The following is a 25,883-nucleotide window of genomic DNA, read 5'->3' as shown; positions in this document are numbered from 1 at the left end:
TGGGGTTCCTCTGCTGGGGTAGGATTATGGTTTGCAGGCTGGGTACAGGAAAAGATCTGAAACTGGTTGGGCTTCTATATTTCTTGCCCAATGATAGCACCAAGAAAGAGGCGATGATATGGATGGCCAAGTTCCTGGATCAGGCAGCACCTGGTGTAGATGCTGCCAGTGGTGGACTGAGCTGTGTCCACTACTCTCTTCAGCCTCTTGCATTCCTGTGCATTGGAACTGCAGTAACAGACCATCAGGAAAACTTCAAATCTTATTTGCTAACGTGCCAGATCTCATTAAGCTTCTAAGGAAGTAAAAGCACTGGAGTGTCGTCACCTCGACTGCATCTAGGTGCTGCCCCCAGGACAGGTCATCTGAGATGTTGTTGCCCAGGAATTTAAAGTTGCGTTCTCGCTCTAGCTCTGACCCATTGATACACAGTTACTTTAGGAACAGTTTTATCCCTTCAGCCATCAGGCTCCTGAACTTGTGTGGATAACGTCACTCGCCTCAATGCTAAACTGAGTCCACAACCTATGGACTCACTTGCAAGGACTCTTATGTGTTTCATTAACACACACAAAAAGATGGAGGAACTCTGCAGTCCAGGCAAGCATCTACGGAAAAGTGTAAACAGTCGACATTTCAGGCCAAAACTATTCCTCAGGGCTGGGAAGATGCCCGAATAAAAAGGTGGGTGGAGGGGAAGGAGGATACCTAGAAGGTGACAGGTGAAGCTAGGCCTGGCAAGGAAGGAATCTGATAGGAGAGGAGAGTGGACCATAGGAGAAAGGGAAGGAGGAGGGGACCCAAGGGGAGGTGATAGGCAGGTAGAGGTCAGAGTGGGGAATAGAAGAAGAGGGGAGGGGGATTGAGAAATCATTATTCAAGTCTTCAGGTTGAAGGATACCTAAACGGAAAAGAAGGTGTTGCACCTCCACCTTGAGAGTGGCCTCATCTTGGCACAAGAGGAGGCCATGGACCGATATGTTGAAATGGGAATGGGCATTACTTATTTCCATAGATGCTGCATTCGACTGCTTATTGATTTCCACATAGATGCTGCCTGACCTGCTGAGTTCCTTTAGCATTTTGGATATGCTGCTTTGGGTTTCAAGCATTTGCAGACCTTCTCGCATTTATGATTAGTCACTCCGACTCAAAACTGGCTCTTAGCTCCACTCATATACACTAATCTTGTATACAGTGCATTTTTTTACATTCCCTGCAGTCTCATCACCTCCTCTCACATTCTACCACTCAGCAACAATCTAGAGGCAATTTGTAGCGGGCAACTAATCTACCAACTCCCACATTTTTGGGAGCTGTTGGTGCAAAAGAGGCAGTCAGAGGACATCAATGGGGAGTCTGAGCAAACTCCACACAGACAACACCCGAGATCAGGACTGAACCTGGGTCTCTGGCACAGTGCAGCAATGGCACTACCTGCTGCACCACTGTGCCAACTACTCCAAGATGACCTCAGAGTTGGAGCAGGCAGGATTGGTGGGAATGGGTAGTGAGGCGATCAGGAGCTGTAGTACTCTGGAAGCCGAAAGCCTCTGATGTCAGAATCAGATGGGTCCATCCACTTAGAAGCTTTTGGCACCTACCTGGAGACTGTTTGAGTGCAATGGCTACCCCACCATTAATTACCTCAGAATCCTTCCAAGGCACAACCAGAATGTTTCAAAGACTTCACATTTGGCTTCCACATCTCCATGGAGTATGATATCCTACCACATAATATTTCTAGGAGTTCTGCTATTTCTTCAACTTTCTGGTGAATAACAAAACTTTGATAAATGGGTGTGCCAGAAGTTATACTGTATCAGATGGATTGTGAGAGTGTGGCGAGTAAGCATACAGCCGATCACTCACACAGTGAATGGATAGGGCCTCCTACATGTGGAAGGCATTCTCTTTGGGGTGAGGGCTTTCAAATGCACGTATTTTTCATCTTGGCCAGACTGTTTCATAGCTCCTGCTATTCTATTCTCGATCAAAACAAAAATGGCCTCTCTACTCCAAGCACCCTATCCATTTAGTGCAACAGCAATGGCAAAACCGACTGCTGGAAGCTGGTTGCAATGGAAGACAACCATCCTAGACTACATCAAACCCCTCCCAATTTAAACACTAGCAGCAAAGCTGAAGGAAACAATGAAACTCAAGGTGCTCCACATGGAGAACTCAGGCAGAAATACTTCAATGCTCTGTGACTACAGAAAGAATCTGAACTAACAGGTGCACTTGAGGCTTTGGACAATGTTTGGAGAATGCAGGACAATGCCTTAATGGCACATTTCAGGTTCTCACAGCTGTGGCAGACTCCCGATGAGAACGTTGATGATTTCATCACAAGGCTGACCCCAGTAGCACAGGAATGCAAGTACAAAGATATTCCCCCGAGCAAGCTTGATGAAGCGATGCTTTTTCCAAACGTTGACTGTTGAGGTACAAGATGGGAGAACACTGGAGAGTCTCCTCTCTGAAGTGCATGATTTGTCCTAGGACAAAGCATGCTCCATAGCTCATTGTCAAGAGTGGCCTTACGCAGATTCATCCCCCTCCATAAAACATCAATATTTGCCAGCAGATACCGATACATAGCCCACAGCCAACATCACGTAAGCAGCCACAGAGATGTCACTGCGGTGGGGAACGTCTTGCTCAATGATCTGACTGCCAGCATCAAAAGACAGTCTGTCTGATCCATTGGAAGGTAGGGTACCTCGAAAAGATGTGCTTCGCTACATGAGAAAATGGCAGAATTCAGCTATCAATACCGCACAAGGGAACAGCCGGAGTGAAGAAGTGGCCACTATTTTCCATACACATGGCACGGGCAACCGAAACCCGTCTCCTTCCTTGATTGCACTTGCAGTAGATTATCAGCCCATGAAATCTGAGCTGGATACGGGGTCAGTTGTCACCTTGCAAAGTGAATTATCCTTATGCCAGATTCCAAAAATTCAACTGCTGAACTTGGTGTTCTGCAGCTTAGTGAAGACGTGTGAGTGTGTAGAAGTGGTTCACCCACAGGGCTTGCTTCACTTAACTGTGCATGGGGTCAGGGAAGGCTCACAGCCTAATTTGCAGAGCAGAAAATGAATTAAGAAGATGCCATCAGTGCTGTCCTTTATTGGTGTGCACTCCACATTGAATTCTCTATTATAAAAGCATCCTCCGATTGATTTTCCAGGCTGACGCTTCAGGCCAATAAGTGGTCAAGCAGCTAAGTTCAAGTTTAAGAAGATCTGCCAGCTGGTGTGGTGGGCCCCAAGGTAGAAGGAGAGCTTGTTCGACTACAGAAAGCTGAGGTGGTGGAGCCAGTGCAGCACCTGGAGTGGCAGCACCGAATGTACCTGTCCTCAAGTACAACAGCTCAGTTCATATCTGCTGATTGATTTCAGACCCCATTACAAAACTGAATGTGTGTGTCCTTCAGCATGGATCATGGATCTGTGCAATGCTGTTGGAAGGTCAACAGTTCTCAACACTAGACTTGAAACATACCTGCAATCAGATCACTCGGGACAATGACTCTAAGGAGGTTACAACAACAAATATACTCAGAGGACTGTTTCAATACAAGCAGTTCCCATTCAGGGTGAGTTCGGCCCCGGGTATATTCCAATGCCTCATCGACAACTTGGTTAAAGATATCCCCCACTTCTGCACTTATCCTGATGATACTTTAATAACCAGGACATCAGTGGCCCATCAGTTCTCAGCACTGTACAAAGTATTTTCCAGTTAGAGAAGGACAGTTTTATTCTAAAGAAGCAGAAATGTATATTTTCGGCTGATTCAGTAGATTACCTGGACTTAATCGACAAAGTGGTTCTTTATCCACAGGAGCACAAAATCAAAGCCTTAAAAGAAGCCCCATGTCCCCAAAATGTGGCACAGTTACGCTCATTCTTAGGACTAGTCATTCATTGGTTCCTGAGTCAATCACCTACCCTGTTTAATCCTTAAAGTGATTACTCCAGAAGGACCAATGCTGGGTATGGTCAGGAAATGAGCAGAAGACATTCAAACAGATAAAAACAGAACTCAATTCTTCATCTGTGTTGATACATTATGATCCAAGCAAAAATATAGTGATGAAATATGATGGCTCTTCATATGGAGGTAGGCTGTCATCCAACATTGAATACCCTGTGGAACAGAAATGCTTGTTGCTTTTGCTTCAAAGACAATGTCTCAGGCAAAGACAAATTATTGTTACAGCTTGAATGAGAAGCCCTTATGTCTGGCTTACATTTGTCTTATTTGGGCATCTGTTCAAAATCTATATAGATCATAAGCCTCTGCTAGGATTAATGGTGGAAACACGAGGTATCCAACAGATGTCAACACCCAGAATGCAACAATGGGCATTGACCTCATCCTCTACACTTACACAGTGTAGTGTACCCCCAGAAAATAAATCAGAGTTGCAGACACCTTACACAGATTACAAAGACACTGCATCCATCACTCCACCATTTGAAGTTTTTGCAAAGGCTAGAGAAATGTCCCACCACAGGTGAAATTAGGTCGGCTGTTACAGGTCGACTGGTCCACCAGCACTCCAACCGTGAACTAAGCCTTCAAGATGGCTGCATATTTACGGGGCCGTTGTGTGAGGTTCCTTCACATAACCACGAGTATGTACTCAGTGATCTGCAATATCTCCAGCCAAGGGTACTGAGAATAAAGGCACTCGCAAGAAGCTATGTGTGCTGGTCTAAAATGGACAGTGATATCAGAAAATGCACGGTGTACATCAGCCCTACGTGTTAGCAGACACAATAAGCATTGCCAAAGACCCCCTTAAAACATAGGCCTGCCTTCATTCCCTAGGGAAACCTCCATTTGATTACTTTGACCATACTTGGGGCATATGTTTCTAGTTACTATGGATGACCATTGGAAGCATATAGAGACGTTACCCACTAATTCATCATGTTCCTCCACAACTATCATCACCAAGCTACAGCTGGTCTTCGCCACATTTGGTATTCTGGAAATGATTGCATCTGACAATGGCCCGGTCTTCACAAGGGCAGAATTTAAGAAGGTTATCAAGAAGAATGGCATTAGACACCTGAAAATGGCTTCATATCACGCAACATCAAATGGCCGATCGGAGCGAGCTGTGCAAACAATGAAACAGGGCCTTTCCAAGCAAACATAGGGTAACCCCAAATGTACTTACAAGTGCATCACCTGCTGAATTAATGTTTAAACACACATTATGCACCAGATTGCATCTCCTACAGCCTTAGATCAGATTTACAGAAAGGGGAGGCCATGAAACAAAAAAAAATATGGTATGTACACCAGACCACAGATACTATGTGTCAGAGACAAAGTCTGCATATGCATCTCTCAGGAAGAAAACCGGCAATCAGCTGTCATACTGCGTTGTCACAGAACTGGAGCTGACAGAAAGATGAACTGCGAGGTGACATTTGGATCAAATACACCACTGAACTTAAGAGGAACCCAGGGAAGTTATGGAAGCATCCTCTGTTGATGAAGCCAGCAACCCAGCAGATGAACCAACTGGCATTTCATGAAGAGAAGAGAAGATCCACAGCCCACTGAACTTGACATCAGCTAACCAGGAAGGCACTGAGAGAGAAGCTGCCCCCTGCCGTGGTCCATGAAGGTGTACCAGCTACTTGACCGGTACCAGGTGGGGTAAATATTTCATCATTTTTCTCAGTTAACCTCACTTATTCCCTTCCTCTGTGGTTCCCAACTATAGGAGTGAGGGATGCACCATATCAGATTGATAGCGCGATCATGGCGAGTGTGAATTGCATGGTGAATAGATTGGGCCTCCTAGACGTTGGAGGCACTCTCCTTTTGGAGCGGAGTTTTAAATGCACTGGTTTTTCAAGTTGGTGAGCTTGCTTTGTCACTGCCACATTGTAAATTGCCCTAAGTTTACTGCTTTGAAAAGCGTTTATCCATTTCACTCCATTGCAGTTCTTGCTCTGCGCATATGCAGCAAGTGTCATTAACTGAACTTCAGGGAGTGATAAGGACAACTCTGCAGAAAGTCATGGGCCTCAAAAGGTTTTACTCCATCAAGGTTCCTCTTCTCAACCAATCCATTGTGCAAGTCTCCGCTGACCCCTCAGGCCACTGTCATTCTGTTCCTCTTCCAGAAGAAGAAATTTTGAGCAAATAATGAGAAGGAAAGAATCCTCTGACCACTTTAATCATAACAATGGGTCATGCTTTATAACTTCACCATGCCCTCAGTAGCTATAATAGCATTGGTGCCTCAAGGAACATAATCATTGATCTTTAAGCTCTGCAATCAATTCTCCATGTGCCTTGCTGTGTCAGGGGAGATGCCTTGTGTTATGTGCTGCACTCTCAACACAGTGTCCTGAATATTAGCAGCCAGTTGCAGCCTACACTACACTCAGTAGGTCTGGAGCTTAATGAGAAACACCTTAAGACTCGTGCTCTGATGAGGAACAGGTGAGCAAAGCTGGGAGAGATGAGGGGCTATAGGTTGAGCTGTGTAATTCAGCTTTCCAATAAAGTAACAACAGCCCTTGTCGTAAATGTCCTGATCTGCTCAGTCATCAAACCCTTCACCCTACATACTCCAAGTATAAAGGCACTCAGCTAACCTTTACATTATAGAGGTAATGAGACAATACTGTGGATTACATTTAAGGAAACTTTTAATAACACTCAAATGCAATCATTACATTGAATGATAAGTCAACTTATAGTGCCTTTACATGCACTGCATCCAGGAACATTATCAAAACAATTCTGGATAAGAACATTCATCTGGTCAGGTCATGGTGACATGGACAGATCAGAAAGTATTATATTGAATAGGACAAGGCAGGTCTTCTGACTCGAAAACAAGTGGAAATTTTCAAGGTACATGAGAGTTATCAAGCAACATATAAGCCTCTGCAATTTGCAGAGTGGACCCTTTTAGAGGATTTCAAGAATTGAGGAATGAAAGAGAACTCTTGACATTTTCTCTGCCACGAGGAAGTCTATCTTAATTTGGGACTGTGAGTAATGAACTTGCGGCTGCCATCATCTGCCACTTAGAAACAACTATCTTAGTAATGGCAAGTTTACTTCTGGTGTTCAGAGTACCAATCAACTTCTGCTGTTTCACCAACAACCTTCCTTCAATCTCAAGGTCAGAAGTGGGGACAATTGCTGATTAGCACATAAAGTTAAAATCCATTTGTGTTTCCTCAGAAGGTAAAGTTGACCATTCTTGCATCTGTCAAGACTTGAACAAAATTCACGCATGGGTTGATAAGTATCAAGCAATTATTATCTCAAGCTAAGAAGAATTTAACCACTCACTCTTGATGTTCAGTGGCACTTACCATCACCGAATTCTCTGCCTTCACATAATGAGGACACCTAATGAAGAGAAGTTCAATAGGACCCATCACATAAAGACTACAGCCACAGTATAAGGATATCTGTGAGGAGACACTTCCCACCATCTACGCAATACAAGTCAAGAATGCAATGGCATAGTCTCTGCTTGTCTGGATGCATATGGCATTACGAACACTTAATAACTCAATGCCATCCAGTCTGCTTGGCTACTAGCCAATCCACTACCCAATTCACCCATTACCCACACCACAGATGCAGCATCTACAAAGTGCCCTGCAGATGCTAACCCAGCTTCTCCAACAGCAATTTCCAACTCTACAGTTTATACCATCAAGGAGGAGAAGGGCAGTAAGCACATGGGAACACCACCACCAGCAGGTTCTGACCAGGAACTATGCTGATATTGTTAAGAAATCCCATAACTGGATCACTTACCAGCAAAGATAGAGAGGTCCGTTGCAGTCTGATGGTACTATTTTTAAAAGTCTTTATTTATGAAAGGGCACAAAAAATAAGATTAATACGAACATTCAGGTAATATACGTCATCACTACTCAATCTAAAAGCGCGGTCTAATAATAACCATCAATAAGAAACAGCTCGATCGTTTGTCTAGGGGATAATATATTATCCGATGGAAATATAAAAGTCACTCAGTTCATGCAGGCCTCAGCCTTTTGGGGGGACTGCTGGGTTTTCACTTGTTGGAGAGAGAGAGATTGGTGAGAAAAAAAACTTGCCCAAGTCTTTTATGAAGTGAATCCGTTGAATCAGGGGAGTGGGCTTCCCCGTTGTTAGCTAAAAGCTGGTTCCCATGGTTCCAGTCACCGATTCCAGCAACAGAATCGAACGCACGTGACTTCCTTCAAATGGCTTCCCGCTACTACGGGATCATTAGCGTTTCTTCTGGTGCGTCTGAAGGGGGTGTTCCCCCAGACCCTCCTTTATACTTCCTCACAGGGTCTCAGATGTCAATCAGTTTGGGATGATGCAATCTCTCTCTCAACCAGCCCACTTTGCCCGAGGGCTTGCACGTAGCATAGTCCCCAATCCACCAACGTGGTCTCCAGGAGACAATGGTCAATGTCGCATTATTTTGCATCGCGGTGGAACGAGGTATTCGGCACGTCTCTCTCTCCCATTTCCTGGGTCTCCTGAACGGACTCAATAGTGATCTTGCGATTCTCACAAAGGAGGGGGCTCCTCCGCCCCTTAGGCCCCTCAGAGCTGTGGTGCATTCATAACACTATTCCTTCATTGGTCAAAATCCTGGAATTCACTCCTCAACAACACAGTGGGAGCACCATCACAAAGATACAAGAAGTGGATCAAGAAAATGGCTAACTGCCACTTAGGGTGGGAAGTTAATGAGGTCTTGCCATCAATGCACAAATTCCATAGAGAATGAAATCAAGGTTCAAAGCAATACATACAACATGCTGGAGGAGCTCAGCAGGCCAGGCGGCATCTATGGAAAAGAGTACAATCAATGTTTCAGGCCAAGACCTGCTGAGTTCCTTCAGCATTTTATGAGTGTTGCTTGGATTTCCAGTTTCGGCAGATTTTCTTAGGTTTGTGATCAAGATCCAAAGCAACCTGGTCTTGGTAATGTTCTTAAATTAGTCATAAACTGTACCTCAAATGGTTATCTTTGGAATGAAATTTGAGTTCCAAGGAATCAATACAAGTGGCTTCCATGGTCCCACCATAAATCTTGTTCTGATTTATTATTGGGTCCTCGAAATATCCCTTCAACTGCAGAGATTCATCATCATCATCATCATTATGTGTTGTGTCGTATGACATAAGCAATCATGATCTCCACGGCCATGATTGTTCTTGGCAAACTTTTCTACAGAAGAGCATTGGATTCTTCTGGGCAGAGCCTTTACAAGCCAGGTGACCACAGCCATCATCAATAATCTTCAGAGATTGGCTGCCTGGCATCAGTGGAAGTGTAACCAGGACTTGTGATATGCACCAGCTGCTCCCATGGCTTCACATGACCCTGATCAGGGATGGAAAACTGCAGGTTATTTCCTCTAATTCTCCAGACCAGACTCGACAGCTCACCAGATCCCTTCAGAATCCACAAAACTGCAATCATATCAATCTTCAACATGTTTTTTTTTGTGTCTCAGTGATAACATGCCTAATTAATGTAACCCCTCATTTTAATCCAAGCCCCTCTGCTCCTCCATTAATTAAGTTGACAAATTTGATTGGGGTTTGAACAAAACAAGCATTTTACCAGGTTCATAGCAGCTCAACCAGATGTGCAATTTCTGATGTTTTCACTGCCTTACAAATCTGTCTTACTTAAACGTTGAATTGAGAAGAGCTGCCAGATTTCTCCTGTCATACAAGTTAGATACATTAATCTGAATATGCTGCATCTGTGGTTCAGACTCTGCACAGTTCTGTTTCTCCATTTCCTTCTAATGGAGCTCAGAAAACCATGTCAATTTACTATCTAATCCTTGTTTCAGGGATATCCGAGGCAGCAAATTGTCTGCTCTGGGGAGATATGCATGACGGCCTGTGCAATATAATGACAATTGATAAAAACCTCTTCACAACACTGTCAATATTTATTAAAATGAGAAACAAAACCATACTTTAGAAAACCTGGATTTTATCCTTCCCCTTCCTCCACCCATACTGACAAGGAAGGTTGCATTATCTACATATTCTGTCCATTTTGAAAATTTAGACCAATTCTACAAGGACATGTCTTGGTTTACATTGGCGCCATTCTTGATTGGCTGGTCGCAACATTGCCTTGCAAGCAATGGACTCTAGAGGCTGGCTGTAGATAAAGTCACTATCTGATTCCAGTCACTGATGTCCCAGATATTGTTATCATGTGGAGTTAATATAAATAAGACTAGGGAGTTAACATGTCCAAGGCTGTCCAAGTTAACATGTTGCCAGATTGATCTGATCTTAAATACTAAGTAGAATGTCCAATTTAATTACTGCATCACAAAGACAGTATTACACTGGAGGAGACACTGCAGATCTATTGAGTGTCTCTCCTTTTTCACAATTTTAACATGAGAAGTTCCTAAACCAAGGCTCTGAAATGATTTACCAAAGACCTTGCACTTTTATTGTTCATAAATCTGAAGAGAAGGCAATGGAAGAATAATAAGTGGGATGTCATTGGTAAAAAGTTCTTATGTACCCTGTGTTGTGTAGTTAATATTTCAGTAATATTTAATTAATATTGTAAATATATTGTTTGATTAAGCTTTCTTTATTGCTTATATAATTCATTACTGATCATATATAAAACTATGTGAATCATATACATCATTACCCTACCACATCAGAAGTATAGTAGTAGATGATCCTTTCTGCATCTTGAGGTACGTCAGGCAGCAACCTACTTCCTCAGCATTCTTTTTTTCATGAGGCCGAGTTGCTAGCTCGACGTTCAGCCCAGCACTGATGGAAAGCACACAAAGAACCGGCCGGATTCGAACCCGGGACCACTCACCTCGAAGTCCGGTGCAGATGGCACAACAGCAACGGCTGGCTATGTCAGAAGTATGCATCCCACTTAAAGTAAAAACAAAAGTGAGACACGCATTCCTGGCAGTGCGTTTTTGCTTTTTAATTAGGTTGATGTTTTGGAGTTACAAAATATAACACCCAGAGTGTAATGGTGATCTGTTGTGTCCACCTACAACAGGGGTTCCTAAACTGGAACCCACAGACCACTGGCTTAATGGTCTTGGTCCATGGTTTATAAAAGGCTGGGAACCACTGCTCTAAAATGAAATGGGTTATATTGTCAGTGTCATGGAGATGGAGAATATGATCAGAGTTTGAGAACTGCAGTGTGACATATGGTGACATGGTGACAGGAGAGGGAGGGTGGTGTAGTTGAAAGCCTGTGATGTATCATGCACTGCACTGCAGAGATACTCCTGGCCTGCTAATTGATCAAAAGGCAGGTTTCTGTGCTCCTGGACTCTTTGACTCTACATCAGCTGAATGAAGGGCATTTTCCCCTTTTAGTTGAATCAGGGCAGTTCTACTAGCGCTCACAGAGCTGAACAACGTTCAGGTCAAACAGCCCACTCACCAACCTATACACTTTGACCCCGTCCATAACCAGAACACCATGGCTGCAGAGTGTGATGTGTGCCTTGTACAAAAGGCACAGCACTTAATTGTCTAGACTACTCCTACTGCATCTCCTAATACAGTGACCTCAAATGCCAAAACGAACAAAAATGGCAAGTACTTAGAACACCAACGACTTCACGTTCCGTACCATCCTGACATGGAAGTATGTTAGTAGCGATTTGTTATTGTCACATGTGCCAAGATACAACTGCTTATACAGATCAAACCATTACACACTACATTGAACGGAATAAGTAAAAACAATAACAATGCAGAATGATGCACCATCAATAACTCACTCTGTGACGTAAGGCGAGATATCGGCTTTTATTGACTAGAAGAAGGAACAAGCAGTGAGTGACCACCATACTACATCCTGGAGACTGAGAGGCCGGACTCCGGCCTCAATCGCCTTTATACAGGGGTCTGTGGGAGGAGCCACAGGAGCAGTCAGCAGGGGGAGTGTCCAGACAGGTATATGTAGTTCACCACACAGAATAAAATGAAAAAGCTATCAAAAAAATTCTATGCAGGTAAACGATAAAGTGCAGGATCACAACAAGATAGATTGTGACGCCATGAGTCCATCTTATTGTACAAGTGGTTCATTCCTGAGTCTGATAGAAGCTGTCCTTGAGCTTGGTTGTATATACATCCAGACTTCTGAATCTTCAGCAAGATGAGAGGGGGGGGGGGGAAAGAGAGAATGTTCTAGGTGGGTGATGATGCCGGCTGCTAATAGATGGTGTCCATAGATGGGAGGCTGGCTCCTGTGAGGTGCTGAAGTGTGTCCACAACTCTCTGCAGTTTCTTGTGGACGTGGCAGAGCAGTTGCCATACCCAAGCCATTGTGCATTTCGAAAGAATGTTTTCTGTGCTGGATCAATAAAAATTGGTAAGATTCACAGGGGGCATGTTGAATTTCTTCATCCTCCTGTAGGTAGACTTCTTAGCGGTGACACCAAAGTGGTTGGAGCAGGACAGGCTGCTGGTGATGTTAACATCTTCATGTTACCATCCTTCACCTTCAATGGATGTAAATCTTGCATCTCTAAACACAGCAAAATCACAAGAATACCTCAGCCAACTGAGCCCGATGATTCAAGACAGTGGATAACCACCACCTCCAAAAGGAATGGACAATGAATACCAGCCTTGTCAGTAAGACCCACCCTGGCATTGCCCATTGACTGTTAAGGAATGGACAATGAATACCAGCCTTGTCAGTAAGACCCACCCTAGCATTGCCCATTGACTGTTAAGGGATGGACAATGAATACCAGCCTTGTCAGTAAGACCCACCCTGGCATTGCCCATTGACTGTTAAGGAATGGACAATGAATACCAGCCTTGTCAGTAAGACCCACCCTGGCATTGCCCATTGACTGTTAAGGGATGGACAATGAATACCAGCCTTGTCAGTAAGACCCACCCTGGCATTGCCCATTGACTGTTAAGGAATGGACAATGAATACCAGCCTTGTCAGTAAGACCCACCCTGGCATTGCCCATTGACTGTTAAGGGATGGACAATGAATACCAGCCTTGTCAGTAAGACCCACCCTGGCATTGCCCATTGATTGTTAAGGAATGGACAATGAATACCAGCCTTGTCAGTAAGACCCACCCTGGCATTGCCCATTGACTGTTAAGGAATGGACAATGAATACCAGCCTTGTCAGTAAGACCCACCCTGGCATTGCCCATTGACTGTTAAGGGATGGACAATGAATACCAGCCTTGTCTGTAAGACCCACCCTAGAATTGCCCATTGACTGTTACTTTACAACATGATTCATTGCACTCCACCCCAGCCCCTTACCCTTGTGGTTCACCGACCGTCCAGGTCCAGTTAAACGGAATTCAGAGAGGTTCCAGGAATCTCTCCTCACAGTTGGCCACATGGCTGCTGCAGCAGATCATAACTGTTCTTGGAAACCTGGGCTGCAACGGCATTTTGTGGCAATGTGGGCATCCACGGGAGCAGCCGCAGTGGAAGCTGCGATCTGCAGAACCCAGGTTACAGAGCAGAGTAACTGATGTTTAACACACCTTGTGCCTCATCCAGCAACCTGTTCAGCCAGCAGTGCCGTTTTCCAAGTCAAGTCAAGTCAACTTTTATTGTCATTTCGACCATAACTGCTGGTATAGTGCATAGTAAAAATGAGAAAATGTTTTATGTTTTTCAGGACCATGGTGTTACATGACACAGTACAAAAAACTGGACTGAACTACGTAATAAAAAAAACAACACAGAGAAAGCTACACTAGACTACAGACCTACGCTGGCTGCATAAAGTGCACAAAAACAGTGCAGGCATTACAATAAATAATAAACAGGAGAGTAGGGCAAAGTGTCAGTCCAGGCTTCCAGAGTCCGGGGATGGTGGATGTCCAGGGTGAAAGAGGGCTCTTGTGCAGCTCAGGAGGGTGAGCCTCCATGTCATACAAAGTGGCTTACTCGTGAGCACAGCCCGGTGATATCAGCTGCCTTTATCCTGTGCCTCCTGTTCGCCTCACTGAGCCCTCTCCATCTGCCACAGGCAGTATATCTGCATTTGCATGTGATTCACATGATGAATGGTGACATTCAGAGTTGCCATTTGTTTTTTTTCTTCATCAAAGAAGAGAACAAGTGGTGAGCACAAGCATATTTTAGATGCTGTGTTATGGCAGATGAAAGCTAATCTTTATACTTGAACACACAGTAATACGTCAAAACACGTACAGCAGATAATTACATTAGAATGATTTCTGACCACTGTAGCACATCCAAACCAACACTCTGAAGCTCATGGAGGTGTTTTGTTGAATATGTTTTCTTTACAAATAGCACAATGTACACATCTATTTGACCTACTACCATCTTTCTTGCTTTGTCTCTTGCATGGCATTTCAGCAATACGTCCAAAATACTGGAGGAACTGGGCAGGTCAGGAATAACCAGTAGAAAACTGCCGATCTCATTGGATTTAATGCATAACAGTCTCTAGGGTTTACAGAAAGTGATATGAAGAATATCTTGTGACTGGCAGCTCTACAGGCCAAAAAGCCTTGTTAATGGGAGAGGTCAGAGGAGAATGGGCAGACTAGTTCAAGCTGACAGGAAGGCAACAGTAACTCAAATAAACATGTGTTACAATAGTGGTGTGCAGAAGAGCATCTCTGAACAGACAATGAACCTTCAAATGGATGGGCAACAACAGAGAAACACAAACATACACTCAGTGGTTTCTGAGTGTGGATCACTAAAGAAGTGGGGCAAAAAGAGAATAGAAATAGTGAGGTAGTGTTCAGGGATTCATCATCCATTCAGAAATCTGATGGTGGAGGGGAAGAAGCTGTTCCTAAAGTGGTGAATGTGTGTCTTCAGGCTCCTATACCTGATGGTAATAATGAGAGAGGGCATGCCCTGGGTGGAGGAGGTCCATAATGATGATTGCTGCCTTTTTGACGCATCACATTTTGAAGAAGTCCTCAATGATAGGGAAGGTAGTGCCCATGATGAAGTTGTATAAGCTTACAACTGTCTGCAGCTTTTTCCAATCCTGTGCAGTGGCCCCTCCAAACCAGTCAATGATGCAACCAGTTAGAATGCTCTCCACCATGCACCTGTAGAAAATTACTAGAGTCTTTGGTGAGGTTTCAAATATCCTCAGATTTCTAATGAAATCTGGCCACTGGCCACACTTTCTTAGAAACTGCATCAGTACAATGCGGCCATGATATGTTTCTTCCATTACACTCGGGCTTAGTGATGTTCTTCTACCATCACTACAGGACTTGTATGTGTCCAAGACAACGGTAAAATCATTGTGCAGACTAACTACCCTGCAAGCTGCCTTTTGCAAAGACTCTCTTCTGGGAATTACTACAGAGCTATTAAAACAAATAACTTCAGGGCATCTTAAAACTTTCCTCCCCCCAGGCAGTTAATCTGATTAACCTTTCTAGCTGGCCCCCAACACCACCTTCTACCCAGTCTGTTGTCACCAGCACAATCTTCTATGCAGTGCTGTAATGGGGCAATGGCATTGGCACGGGTGAGGGCAATGGGCTCAATAAGCTGATTAGAAATGCTGGCACTGTTATAGGGGTCAAACTGAACACACTGGAGGCTATGATAGAACAAAGGACCCTTCGGAAAACCCTGACAATTCTGGACAATGTTGCTCACCCTCTGCATGCCAACTTAGCTGAACAGAGGAGCATTTTTGGTAATAGACTAACACAACTGTGCTGCTCCAAAGAATGCTATATTGTGTCATTCCTACCCTTGACCATTTGGCTCTATAATGAGTCAACCTATAGCCAAGGAAGTGATGACCCCTTCCTGTTAACCTGTTTGAGGTAACTTATTTTTTATTCTTTCTTACTTCTCTTCTAATATTTGTGTTTTTGTATATCTGTGCACATGTAATACTACTCTGGCACTGTAATTTCTTTTGGGATCAATAAAGTATGTATGAATCTATCTGTTACATTAGACACTGCACTGCACTGTAAACATTTAACCCCACTGTTTACAAAGTTGCTTACATTGTAAATATATCTGATATTTCTGTATTTATTTATATTTTATTCCTAACTTTATTTTGTATAATTCATTTTAATGGTTGAATATTGTTTTTTGTTGCATGTTGTGCCAACATACCACAACGAATTCTTAATCCATGTGAATGTATATGGAAGAATAAAATTGATTCTTCTAAACCTTTCCTACCCATGTTCTTATCCAAATGTCCTTTAAATGTGATTATTGCATCTGTAAACATGGTGCACACAAACAGTGCAAGAAGACATTAGTGTAGGTGGGTGTTGGATGTGGAGCACGATGTGTGGAAGTGTTGTTTCTGTGCCATGTGACATTTTGTGCTTGGCTGAATGACATGAGCAGCAAGGCCAAAAGAAAAGCTCACTTCAAAGCCTAGGCAATTATCCAGTGCAGTATGATGAAGCTAAAGAACTCTTGGTAGACTGAGAAAGCCCTGGAAATCCAAAGACTGCAGACTCTGGTGACAGGAGAGGCTTCTTCAGTGTTACCAAAACAGTCTATGGTCCAAGTTACTTCAGAGTGAACCCCCTGCACTCAAAGGATTGGAAGACTTGCTAAAGGATTGGAAAGCTATCAATGGTCATTGGAGAGAGCAGTTTCAAGAACCACTTAAACACGACAGCACTGCTGAACCAGAGGACACTAGCCAAATCCTCCAGAGACCTGTCAGAGGAGATGAAGGGGAGCTTCCCGGTATGAAGGAGGTCCATGATGCCATCAGGAGCCACGGGGCCTGAGAGGATCCCAGTACAGATCCTCAAGGAAGGTGGACCAGCACTCCTGCACTACATAGAAGCCTTGCTCTTGAGAGTCTGAGAAAAGTAACAACTGCCCTCAGAGCTCAGGGATAATCTGATTAAAGAAGGAAGACATGGCAGATTACACCAATTGCAGAAGCAACTCCCTCCTGTCAACAACAGGCAAAGTGCGTTCATGTATACTTGTCAACCAACTCCTTCTGCTATCTGAAGAAGTATTCCCTGAATCACTGTGTGGTTTCCATCCATCTAGAGATAGCACAGACATGATCTTTATAGCTCAGCAATTGCAGGAAAATGCTATGAACAAAGCCAACCCTTGTACTTGGCTTTCATTGATTAGAAAAAGGGATTTGATACAGTAGACCTCTAACACTCTGGTGTATACTATTAAGACAATTCAATTCTGACAAGTACTTAGAAATACTGAGGATACAGCATGATATCATGTCTGCCACAGTACCTATCAATAGTGGGGCTGAACCACAACTCATTGCTGTAAAGATAGGAGTCAAACAGAGCTGTATCACTGCACACAAAATAATTCTCATTTTATTGCTGCCATTCTTCACCTTATTGGCCAAGACCTGCCACAAGGAACCCAAATCGTGCATAGAATAGACAACAGCTCACCCTCAACCAGCTCAAGCCCAAGCACAAGAGCAGCACCACCATAACTCTGCATACTGAAGATGTAGATGATCAAGAGTCAGAATAAAGGGGACTTTTCTGGTTGGCTGCCAGTGACTACTGTTCTGTCACTGAGGTCAGTGTTGCTTCTTTTTACGCTGTATGTCAATGATTTGGATAAGTCCTGATGAAGGATCTCGGCCCAAAACACTGACTTTACTCTTTTCCATAGATGCTGCCTGGCCTGCTGAGTTCCTCCAGTGTTTTGTGTGTGTGTTGCTTGGATTTCCAGCATCTGCAGATTTTCTCCTGTTTGGTTGAAGGAATTGGTGGCTTATTGGCCAAGTTTGTGGATGATATAAAGATAAGTGGATGGGCAGACAGTCTTGAAAAAGCAGGGAGGCTGCAGAAGGACTTGGACAGATTGGGAGAATGGATAAATAAGTGGAAGTGAAGTGTAGTGAAGTGCACGGTCATGCACTTTGGTATAAGGAATAGAGGCATGGACTATTTCATAAATGGTGAGAAAATTTAAAAATTGCAGATGCACCTGAATTTGGGAGACCTTACACAGTTTTCCCTAAAGTTTAACTTGCAGGTTCAGTCTGTGGTGAGGTGGTGAGGAAGGCTAACGCAATGTTGGCATTCTTTTCCAGAGGACTAGAATACAAAAGCAAGGATTTAATGCTGAGGCTTTATAAGGCAATGGCCAAACTGCACGTGGAGTATTGTGAACAGTTTTGGGCCTCTTACCTAAGAAAAGATGTTTGAGCAGAGGCGGTTCATGAAAATGATCTCAGGAATTAAAGGTTTAACTCATTGTACTCATTGGAATTCAGAAGAATGAGGGAAGAGTTCAGTGGAACCTATCGGATATTGAAAGTCCTAGATAGAGTGGATATGGAGACGTTGTTTCCTAAAGTGGCTGAGTCTACGACCAGAGGGAAGAGCCTCAGAATAGAAATATGTCAATTTCTCACAGAGATGAAGAGGAATACCTTTAGCCAGAGGGTAGTAAATCTGTGGAATTCGTTGCCACAAAAGGCTGTGGAGACAAAGTCAAAGATCCAAACATTTAAAGTGGATCTATTATCAATTTATGTTTAAATTATAAAACCTTGAGATTTGTTTGCTGACAGGCAGTTGCAAAGCAAGGAACTTGAAAGTACCCAATAAAAGAAAAATAGACCAGCCCTCAGTGCCCACAGAGAAAGAGAAACAAAAACAAAGCAAATCATGCAAACAATAGAAGTGAGCAACAACAACAACAGTCTGAACCAACTTGAGTCCTTAGATCCAAGTCCCCAGAACAGCTCGGAGCAGGTTCAAAGCCTCGGTTTTCAATTCATCATATTCGTAGGCCAAGTCTCCACAAAGTTTGCAGACACGAAGCACAGCAGCCAATAATAGTCTCACAGCCTTAGCGTCATGGAGAGAGGAGCCCTCAGACTATCTGGGCCAGCATTTAAATAGTCCAAACCTCACTCTAGGAACTAGGCCCCACCACAGCAAATCGCTCTAGCCCTATATTTCACTGCTGGAGAAGGCGCTCTCAACCTCTTCAAATTGGCTCAAGATTTAGAGCAATCCAACGTCGTCCGACTCTCAACACCCTGCCTTTCCAATTTATGTGGGCCGTCATTTAGATTGTCTAAAGAGCATATTGTACCTCGCATTATGACCTGGGACCTGATGTGGTGAATTGCTCCAGGTCTAGAACATGCCACCCAGTGACTTGCTTCGGATCTGGATTTCACTGCTATAGAAGCCATTCTCGATCTCACCAAATCAGCTCAGTGCTTAGAGCAAACCAATCTTGCACCTGGGTAAGTTGGACAGGCATTGGAACTCCTCCGTCCCGTCTTCTCCCCTCTGAATCATCTATGCCAACCAGTGCGGCTCCAGTTCCAAGTGCATTGATATTGCAGTATACCAGCAGGGCACATCTCTCGAGTTCACTTTACCCTCACTTGCCTCTTTGCGCTGACAGTTTACCACAATTCACTTCAAGAAAAAGTGTTATTAATAATGTTTTTAATCAAATTCCTTTGCTTTCGAACTACAAATAAGCTGTCCCACGACTTTGGTTGCACACTCTTAAACCAAAAGTTCACTGGGTATATTTAAAGTGGATGTTGATTGGTTCTTGATTAGTTAGGGCATGAAGGGTTATGGAGAGAAAGCAGGAGAATGAGGTTGAGAGGGCCCCATATTAAATTGGCCATGATGGAGTGATGGAGCAGTCTTGAATAGCCTAATGCACCTATGTCTTATGGCCTTATGGTCTTATGTCTCATAACACTATTGCAGCACACTCTGAATAAGTCCTCCAGTGTGTTCTGAATACCTTTGCCAAGGCATATAGAGCCCTGGGTCTTGCTTTGAATGTAAAAATGATACAGGTCCTACATAAGCCACCGCGTAACCCGCCACTTACCCAGCCCTCCGTAAAAGTTGACAACATAACCCTTGAAAAAACAGACCACTGTCCCTACCTTGTTGCCAAGGCAGAGAAAAAGAATCCAAAGACTGCAACCTTGCAGATCCAAACAAAACTTTTGATCTATAGAGCAGTCATCCTTCCAATGTTACCATATGGAGTTGAATTACCCACAGTAGATGACTGAAAGCCCTGGAATAATGCCGCTGAAGAAGCTTACGAAAAATTTTGAGGACGTGTACAGCAATTCTACAATAGTAAAGCAATACCAACTCTGATGTACAGGTCATGTCATTTGGATGCTTAACTCATGTCTCCCCAAACACATCCTTTACTCCTAGTTGAAGGGAGGTCACTGAGCCTCTGGTGGTCAAAGGAAACATTTCAAAGATAACATCAAAATCTGCCTGAAGACATTCAACATTACATCTAAGAACTGGGATGATATCTTTCTCAATAGATGCACCTGGAGGAGATCTGTTCAAGAGGGAGCTGCGGTACACGACAGCAGCCTCCACCAGGCCACAGAGAACAAGCAGCTGCTGTGAAAGGAGAGAATGCCCCAACCATACGACCCAATCTCTAACTGCTGCCAGCTCGTACCCGTGTCCACAGTGCACCAGGGTATGGGGATCCTGGAAAAGCCTCTATAGCCACCTGAGGACTCAGCAATAGACAACCCCCTGAGGAGAACATCATACTTGAGTCGAGTGATCGCAATACTACGACTTCCAATGTCTCTGCTCTGGAGACCTTATAGACCATAACATATAGGAGTAGGACAAGGCCATTTGGCCTATCGAGTCTGCTCCGCCATTTCATCCTGGCTTATCCATGTTCCCTCTCAGCCCCAATCTCCTGCTTTCTCCCGCTATCCCTCCATGCCCTGACCAATCAAGAATCAATCAACCTCTGCCTTAAATGTACTCATTGACTTGGCCTTCACAATCACCTCCATAGATTCACCACTCTCTGGCTAAAGTAATTCCCCCTCATCTCCATCCTAAAAAGACACCCCTCTATTCTGAGGTTGTGTCCTCTGGTCCTAGACTCCTCCACTATAGGAAACACCCTCTCCACATCCACTCTATCAAATTTGTATTGCTCAAAGTGTGATTGGCTGCTAATTTCCATAGGCACCAGCAAAGTGGAGGAGCCATGTTTCAAATCTGTGCCTAATACACTTTAATAACCCATCAATTATAACCATAAGGTTGTCAAAGTCTCTCTTACTAAGAAAATCAAGTCCAAAATATAAATTATGTTAAATATATATCTTTGTTGCCCGTGTGTCAAATTCCTCTTTTTCTCTACTATTCACTCTTATTTCTACTTTTAGCATGGTACCTTTATTTCTTATAATTCTTTATACATATGCTGAAATATATTGCTTTTATTTTAATAAAGCTTAAGTTATAGCCGTTTGATTATCTTTCTAGCCCTCCATCAAAAGATGAAATAATTTGTCTAAACTGCCTGAACATGCACCTGTCCCCAAAGCTCACTAAATTGCAAAGAACAAAAACTTATTGCTACCTAAATTGCCAAGAAATAGTTAAAGTCTCTATACTGCACAAAGCAGCAGATTTTAATGCAATGAAGATTTTAATACAATGAAGATTTTAATACAATGAAGATTTTAATGCTGCCGTGACCTGAACGCATATTGCTTTAACACGACTGGCATTTTAACACTGATGGTATCGGTAAAAGGCCAATACACAACAGAACCAGGTACCTTTAGAGTTAAGTATCTTCTGCTGAAGACTGATTGAAATGTTTTAAAAAAGGAACTGTAATTGAATGAATATCCACCTCATGCTGACATTCGTACTCTGATAATCTTTGCATAATTCCTGCACCCTAACTCCTATCAGCATCCTCTCCCTAGTGGCATTGTTGGTCAATGTTATCAGAATGCATCAGCACCTAGTACACAGGTATTTCCCTGTCATGATGCTTACAAGAACGATGTGAATGTGAAAACATATATGTATTTTGACTTACTTTGCTCAGCTTCATTATCTTCATAATTAACCAATTCCATTAGGGCATAATCTTTAATCACCAAGAGAATAAACTGCATTTACCCCTGATTTCCAGAATACATATAATACATGTTCGAATTTGAATTGCAAAATATTTGCACAATGTAGACGAAGGCTTTCAGGGGAGACAGCTCACAGCATACCCAGTCAGCATTAGATTAAGATATCACTGTCAGAATAGTTTCCGTCACACAGGAGAGCATCATTCCCTATCCTTTTATAACCACAGATGCCCGGGAGTACATCCAGTGATACTGGAAGACCATCAACTCGGTGAAAGATGCAGGGAAGGACAATAACCTAGGGCCCTTGGCCACTACACATGAGAGGTGACCATCTCAACGGATGTATTGCTAAAAGGGGAATCATGAGCGGCATGTGGTTCATGGTAAGAGTGAAATGATTTCAATGCGCACTGAGGACAAAGAAAATCTTTCTGAATGCGTATCTGCACAACATGAATAGACTCTTGAAATAAAGTAAAGGAAGTTCTCTCTAACCAATCTGAGACTTCACTCGTTGACACAGAAAGTACTAACAAGCTGAGGGAACACTTCATATTACACACTTTTCCCCATTTTTCATTAGGATGTAAAAGAAGATCACTTGAATCCAAAAGGTTGCTCTGGATTTGATGGGCCAAATAGTGCGAAAGAAAAGGTGGCACAGGAGTGTAGTGGTTAACGCTATGGGTTACTGAACCAATGTGACCCAACAGGTAGGCTTCAATAGGTACACTTCATGTCAGAGAAATGTATACAGTATACATCCTGAAATTCTTTCTCTTCGGATTCAATTCCCATCAATGTCTGTAAAGAGTTTGCACATTCTCCCCATGACGGTGCAGGTTTCCTACTACAGCCCAAAGTCATACTGGTTGGTCATTTAATTGGCCATTGTAAATTGCCCCGTGATTAGGATAGGGTTAACAGGGTTTGCTGGGTGGCGTGACTCGAAGGGCCTGTACTGTGCTGTATCTCATTAAATTAGTACATAAATAAATATCCTGGAAGGTTGGGGTCCTTATGCTGTTTGCCTCCTTCTTCAGGTACCACATCTAACGTGGCACAATTGCATTCTCCCTGTGGCCTGTTCTCCTCACTATTGTTCTCCTGTAATCCTCCCAAATTCTAACACTCACCTACACACTAGAGGAAATTTGATATGACCCATTACCTCCCAACCTGCCTGCCTGCCTTTGTGGTGCTGGGAGATACCTGAACACCCGAAGCAAATGCACGCAGTTTTGAGGGAGAAGGTGCAAACTCTACACAACCTTGTCACTGCAACTGTGCGGAGCTCTTTCTGCTAGCAGCACCATTGGTTGGCATGGGGTGAGGATGGGTGGTCTTATGAGAATGTTTCCCTTCATACTCATAGTCATAGAGAAGTACAACACAGAAAAAGGCCCTTCACCCCATCTAGTCCATGCCAAACCACTTAAACTGCCTGCTCCCATTGACCTGCACAAAGACTGTAGCCCTGCCACCTATGTACCTATCCAAACTTCTCTTAAACATTGAAACCGAGCTCGCATTCACCACTTGCACTGGCAGCTGATTCCACACTCTCACAAAGCTCTGACTGAAGTAAATTTACCCTCATAATGCCCTTAAACTTTTCACCTTTCACCCTTAAACCATGACCTCTAGTTGTAGTCCCACCCAAGCTCTATGGAAAAAGCTTGCTTGCATTTACCCCATCTATACCCTTTATAATTTTGTACACTCCTTTCTAATGTCACTTCATCTCCTGAGCAAAACCATCGGTCAATTCAGATGGAAGAGAGCCCAGTGATCAAAAGTCATGACACCATCGTTGAGGCCACAGTGCAATTTAACTTACCTCTCCTACATGACAAAAAAACTGCCTGCTAAACCTAGAGGGGTGCAGAAGAGAGGTTGAGATGGAAAGGACCTTTAGTTTCTATGGCAATTACCAGGATTGTCAGGAGGTAGAGTAGTTCACAAGGTTCCAGAATGTCCCCTTTAGCCCCCTCATTCCATACCTTCCTGTTCCCTTCCTATACCAGACTTGTTTGAAAGAATCTCTCCAAGTCATCTGCATACTTGCCCCACGCTAACTGATGCTCCAGCCCATCCCTAATATGAAGGCTTTGATACACAGATAATTCAAAGCTCTCTGGAAAATCTGAGATCCCATGCCTCAGCTTGTGTTCCCAACAATATATGCAAACCTCCTGAATATCTGGTTAAAAACAGTACCCCAGCTCTGAGTAAATGGAAAAGGCACTCAGTGTAATATAAACACTCACAGAAGATGTACTGTCAACCTAATTGCAATTATTTTGTACTTGGAGATACTTCTCTAATTGATACTGCTATATTTGGAATTTACTTTGGTCTCTAAAAGCAGAATAGTGTAATTAATACAAAGTATCCTTTTATGTGGTGAGTAACAGTTCCACCTTCAAAAGGCCGTGGACTTCAATTGACCTAATGGGTTGTACATTGATGTGATTACATTAAGTTGACTCTAGAGCATCAATAAAGGGAATACTGTCCAATTGATTGTTTTGCAAATGCCTCCTTGCCATCTATTGGCATACCAGTTCCCTCCCTGTCCTTACCTAGATTCCAATATTCACCGTCACTACTCCTCTACTACAGAGTAGTGTTCAAACCTACATATGACATTTAGCATGTAGTAGTTTGAACAGGTATTCAAGCTATCAAATTGTGGAAGAAAATTTCCAATATGGGGTTAAAAGTGCTGCTTGTTGCTAAAGCTTTGTGACCTTGTCCAAATCCTGTGTTTTTCCAATTAAGCTGCAAGTTTGCATAACTAAGATAACTGTGCTGACCACAGGCTCTCCTTAGAGCGATAATCTCACTGCACAAATAAGATAAGTGTAGATGCATGAGCCATGATTCACAAGAAAGGACATTCTGAACTAACACCTTTGTTCTGCTAAGGTCACGCACACTTGTCTGCTACTGATTTCCTTGCAACTCAGAGCTCCACACAAGGCTGTGCCGCATGGCTCCACACTTTGCCATGATATCATGCTAAAGTAAATGGTTCACCACTTGAAGTCTGGAATCAAGCTTTATTTTAAACATTCTCTGACACATATACAAAATATATTATACGTTTGACCATAAGACGTAGAAACAGAACTATTCCATTTGACCCATTGACTCTGCTTCGCCATTCCATTGTGTCTGATTTATGCAATCATGGCATGATCTGGCCCTTGGTAATGGATTATTCTATGAGTGCAACAATCATCTCTTCATGATTGTATTGCTCTCTATAAGATCACCCCTTAGCCATTGCTTTGCTTGTGAAAAAAAAACCCTGAGTTTCCCCAGAGTCCTGAAAACTATAAGCACCCAGAAGGCCATTACATGTGAATTTATAGTAACAGCCTTCTGCAAGGCATGAAGATGAATAAAACAAAAATACAATCATACAGTTTGCCTACCATGCCTTTGCAAAATAACAGAACCAGGCAACTTCATATTTAAAATCTTGCACATTATGAACAGCTCTTCCTGGGAAGGAAAAGGATTTATCAACAGGATACAGATTTCTTTCTCAAGGGGTACCTGCGTTTAGAATAAATTTAGCATTATAGACTTTGCAACATGCAATCAGCCAAACAAATAGGGAATAATAATGTTTACGTACTCAGAGTTTAAGCACGCACAGAATGAAAATCGGGATGTATACTGCGTCTATGCATGTCTCATCAGGCGTGAGTGCAGAAGGTTTCACTGAACTAATTAGCTGAGTGTATGAGGTGACTTCATTTACTGTTTAAAGTACGACAGCCAGAAGCATCTCTTCTGAGCACAGCCAGACTGCAGATCTGAAATTACTGATTTTGAAAAGGCTAAAGCATTTTTTTTGCAGAAGTCGATATAATGAAGATGTGCCCCCTTTGAAGTCCTCATTAGAAT

The 25,883-nt window shown here is 43.1% G+C and overlaps 1 protein-coding gene across 10 annotated transcripts in view; it reads right to left on the bottom strand.

Moving 5' to 3' along the window:
• Positions 1-25,883, bottom strand: part of LOC132383416 (ephrin type-A receptor 7-like) — a 693,221-nt gene that overhangs the window by 119,110 nt on the left and 548,228 nt on the right. Inside the window, exon 8 of one of the 10 annotated variants that reach the window (XM_059954348.1) lies at positions 10,892-10,953. The exons of the other annotated variants lie outside the window; for them this stretch is intronic. Within the exon in view, the coding sequence (XP_059810331.1) occupies positions 10,931-10,953 (23 nt within the window). The 3' untranslated portion in view covers positions 10,892-10,930. The remainder of the gene's footprint in view (positions 1-10,891; positions 10,954-25,883) is intronic. 10 annotated transcript variants of the gene reach the window in all.

The sequence above is a fragment of the Hypanus sabinus genome, chromosome 30 (genome assembly GCF_030144855.1).
Source record: "Hypanus sabinus isolate sHypSab1 chromosome 30, sHypSab1.hap1, whole genome shotgun sequence".
Classification (NCBI taxonomy): Eukaryota; Metazoa; Chordata; class Chondrichthyes; order Myliobatiformes; family Dasyatidae; genus Hypanus; species Hypanus sabinus.
This window is presented reverse-complemented; position numbering and strand designations above follow the sequence as displayed.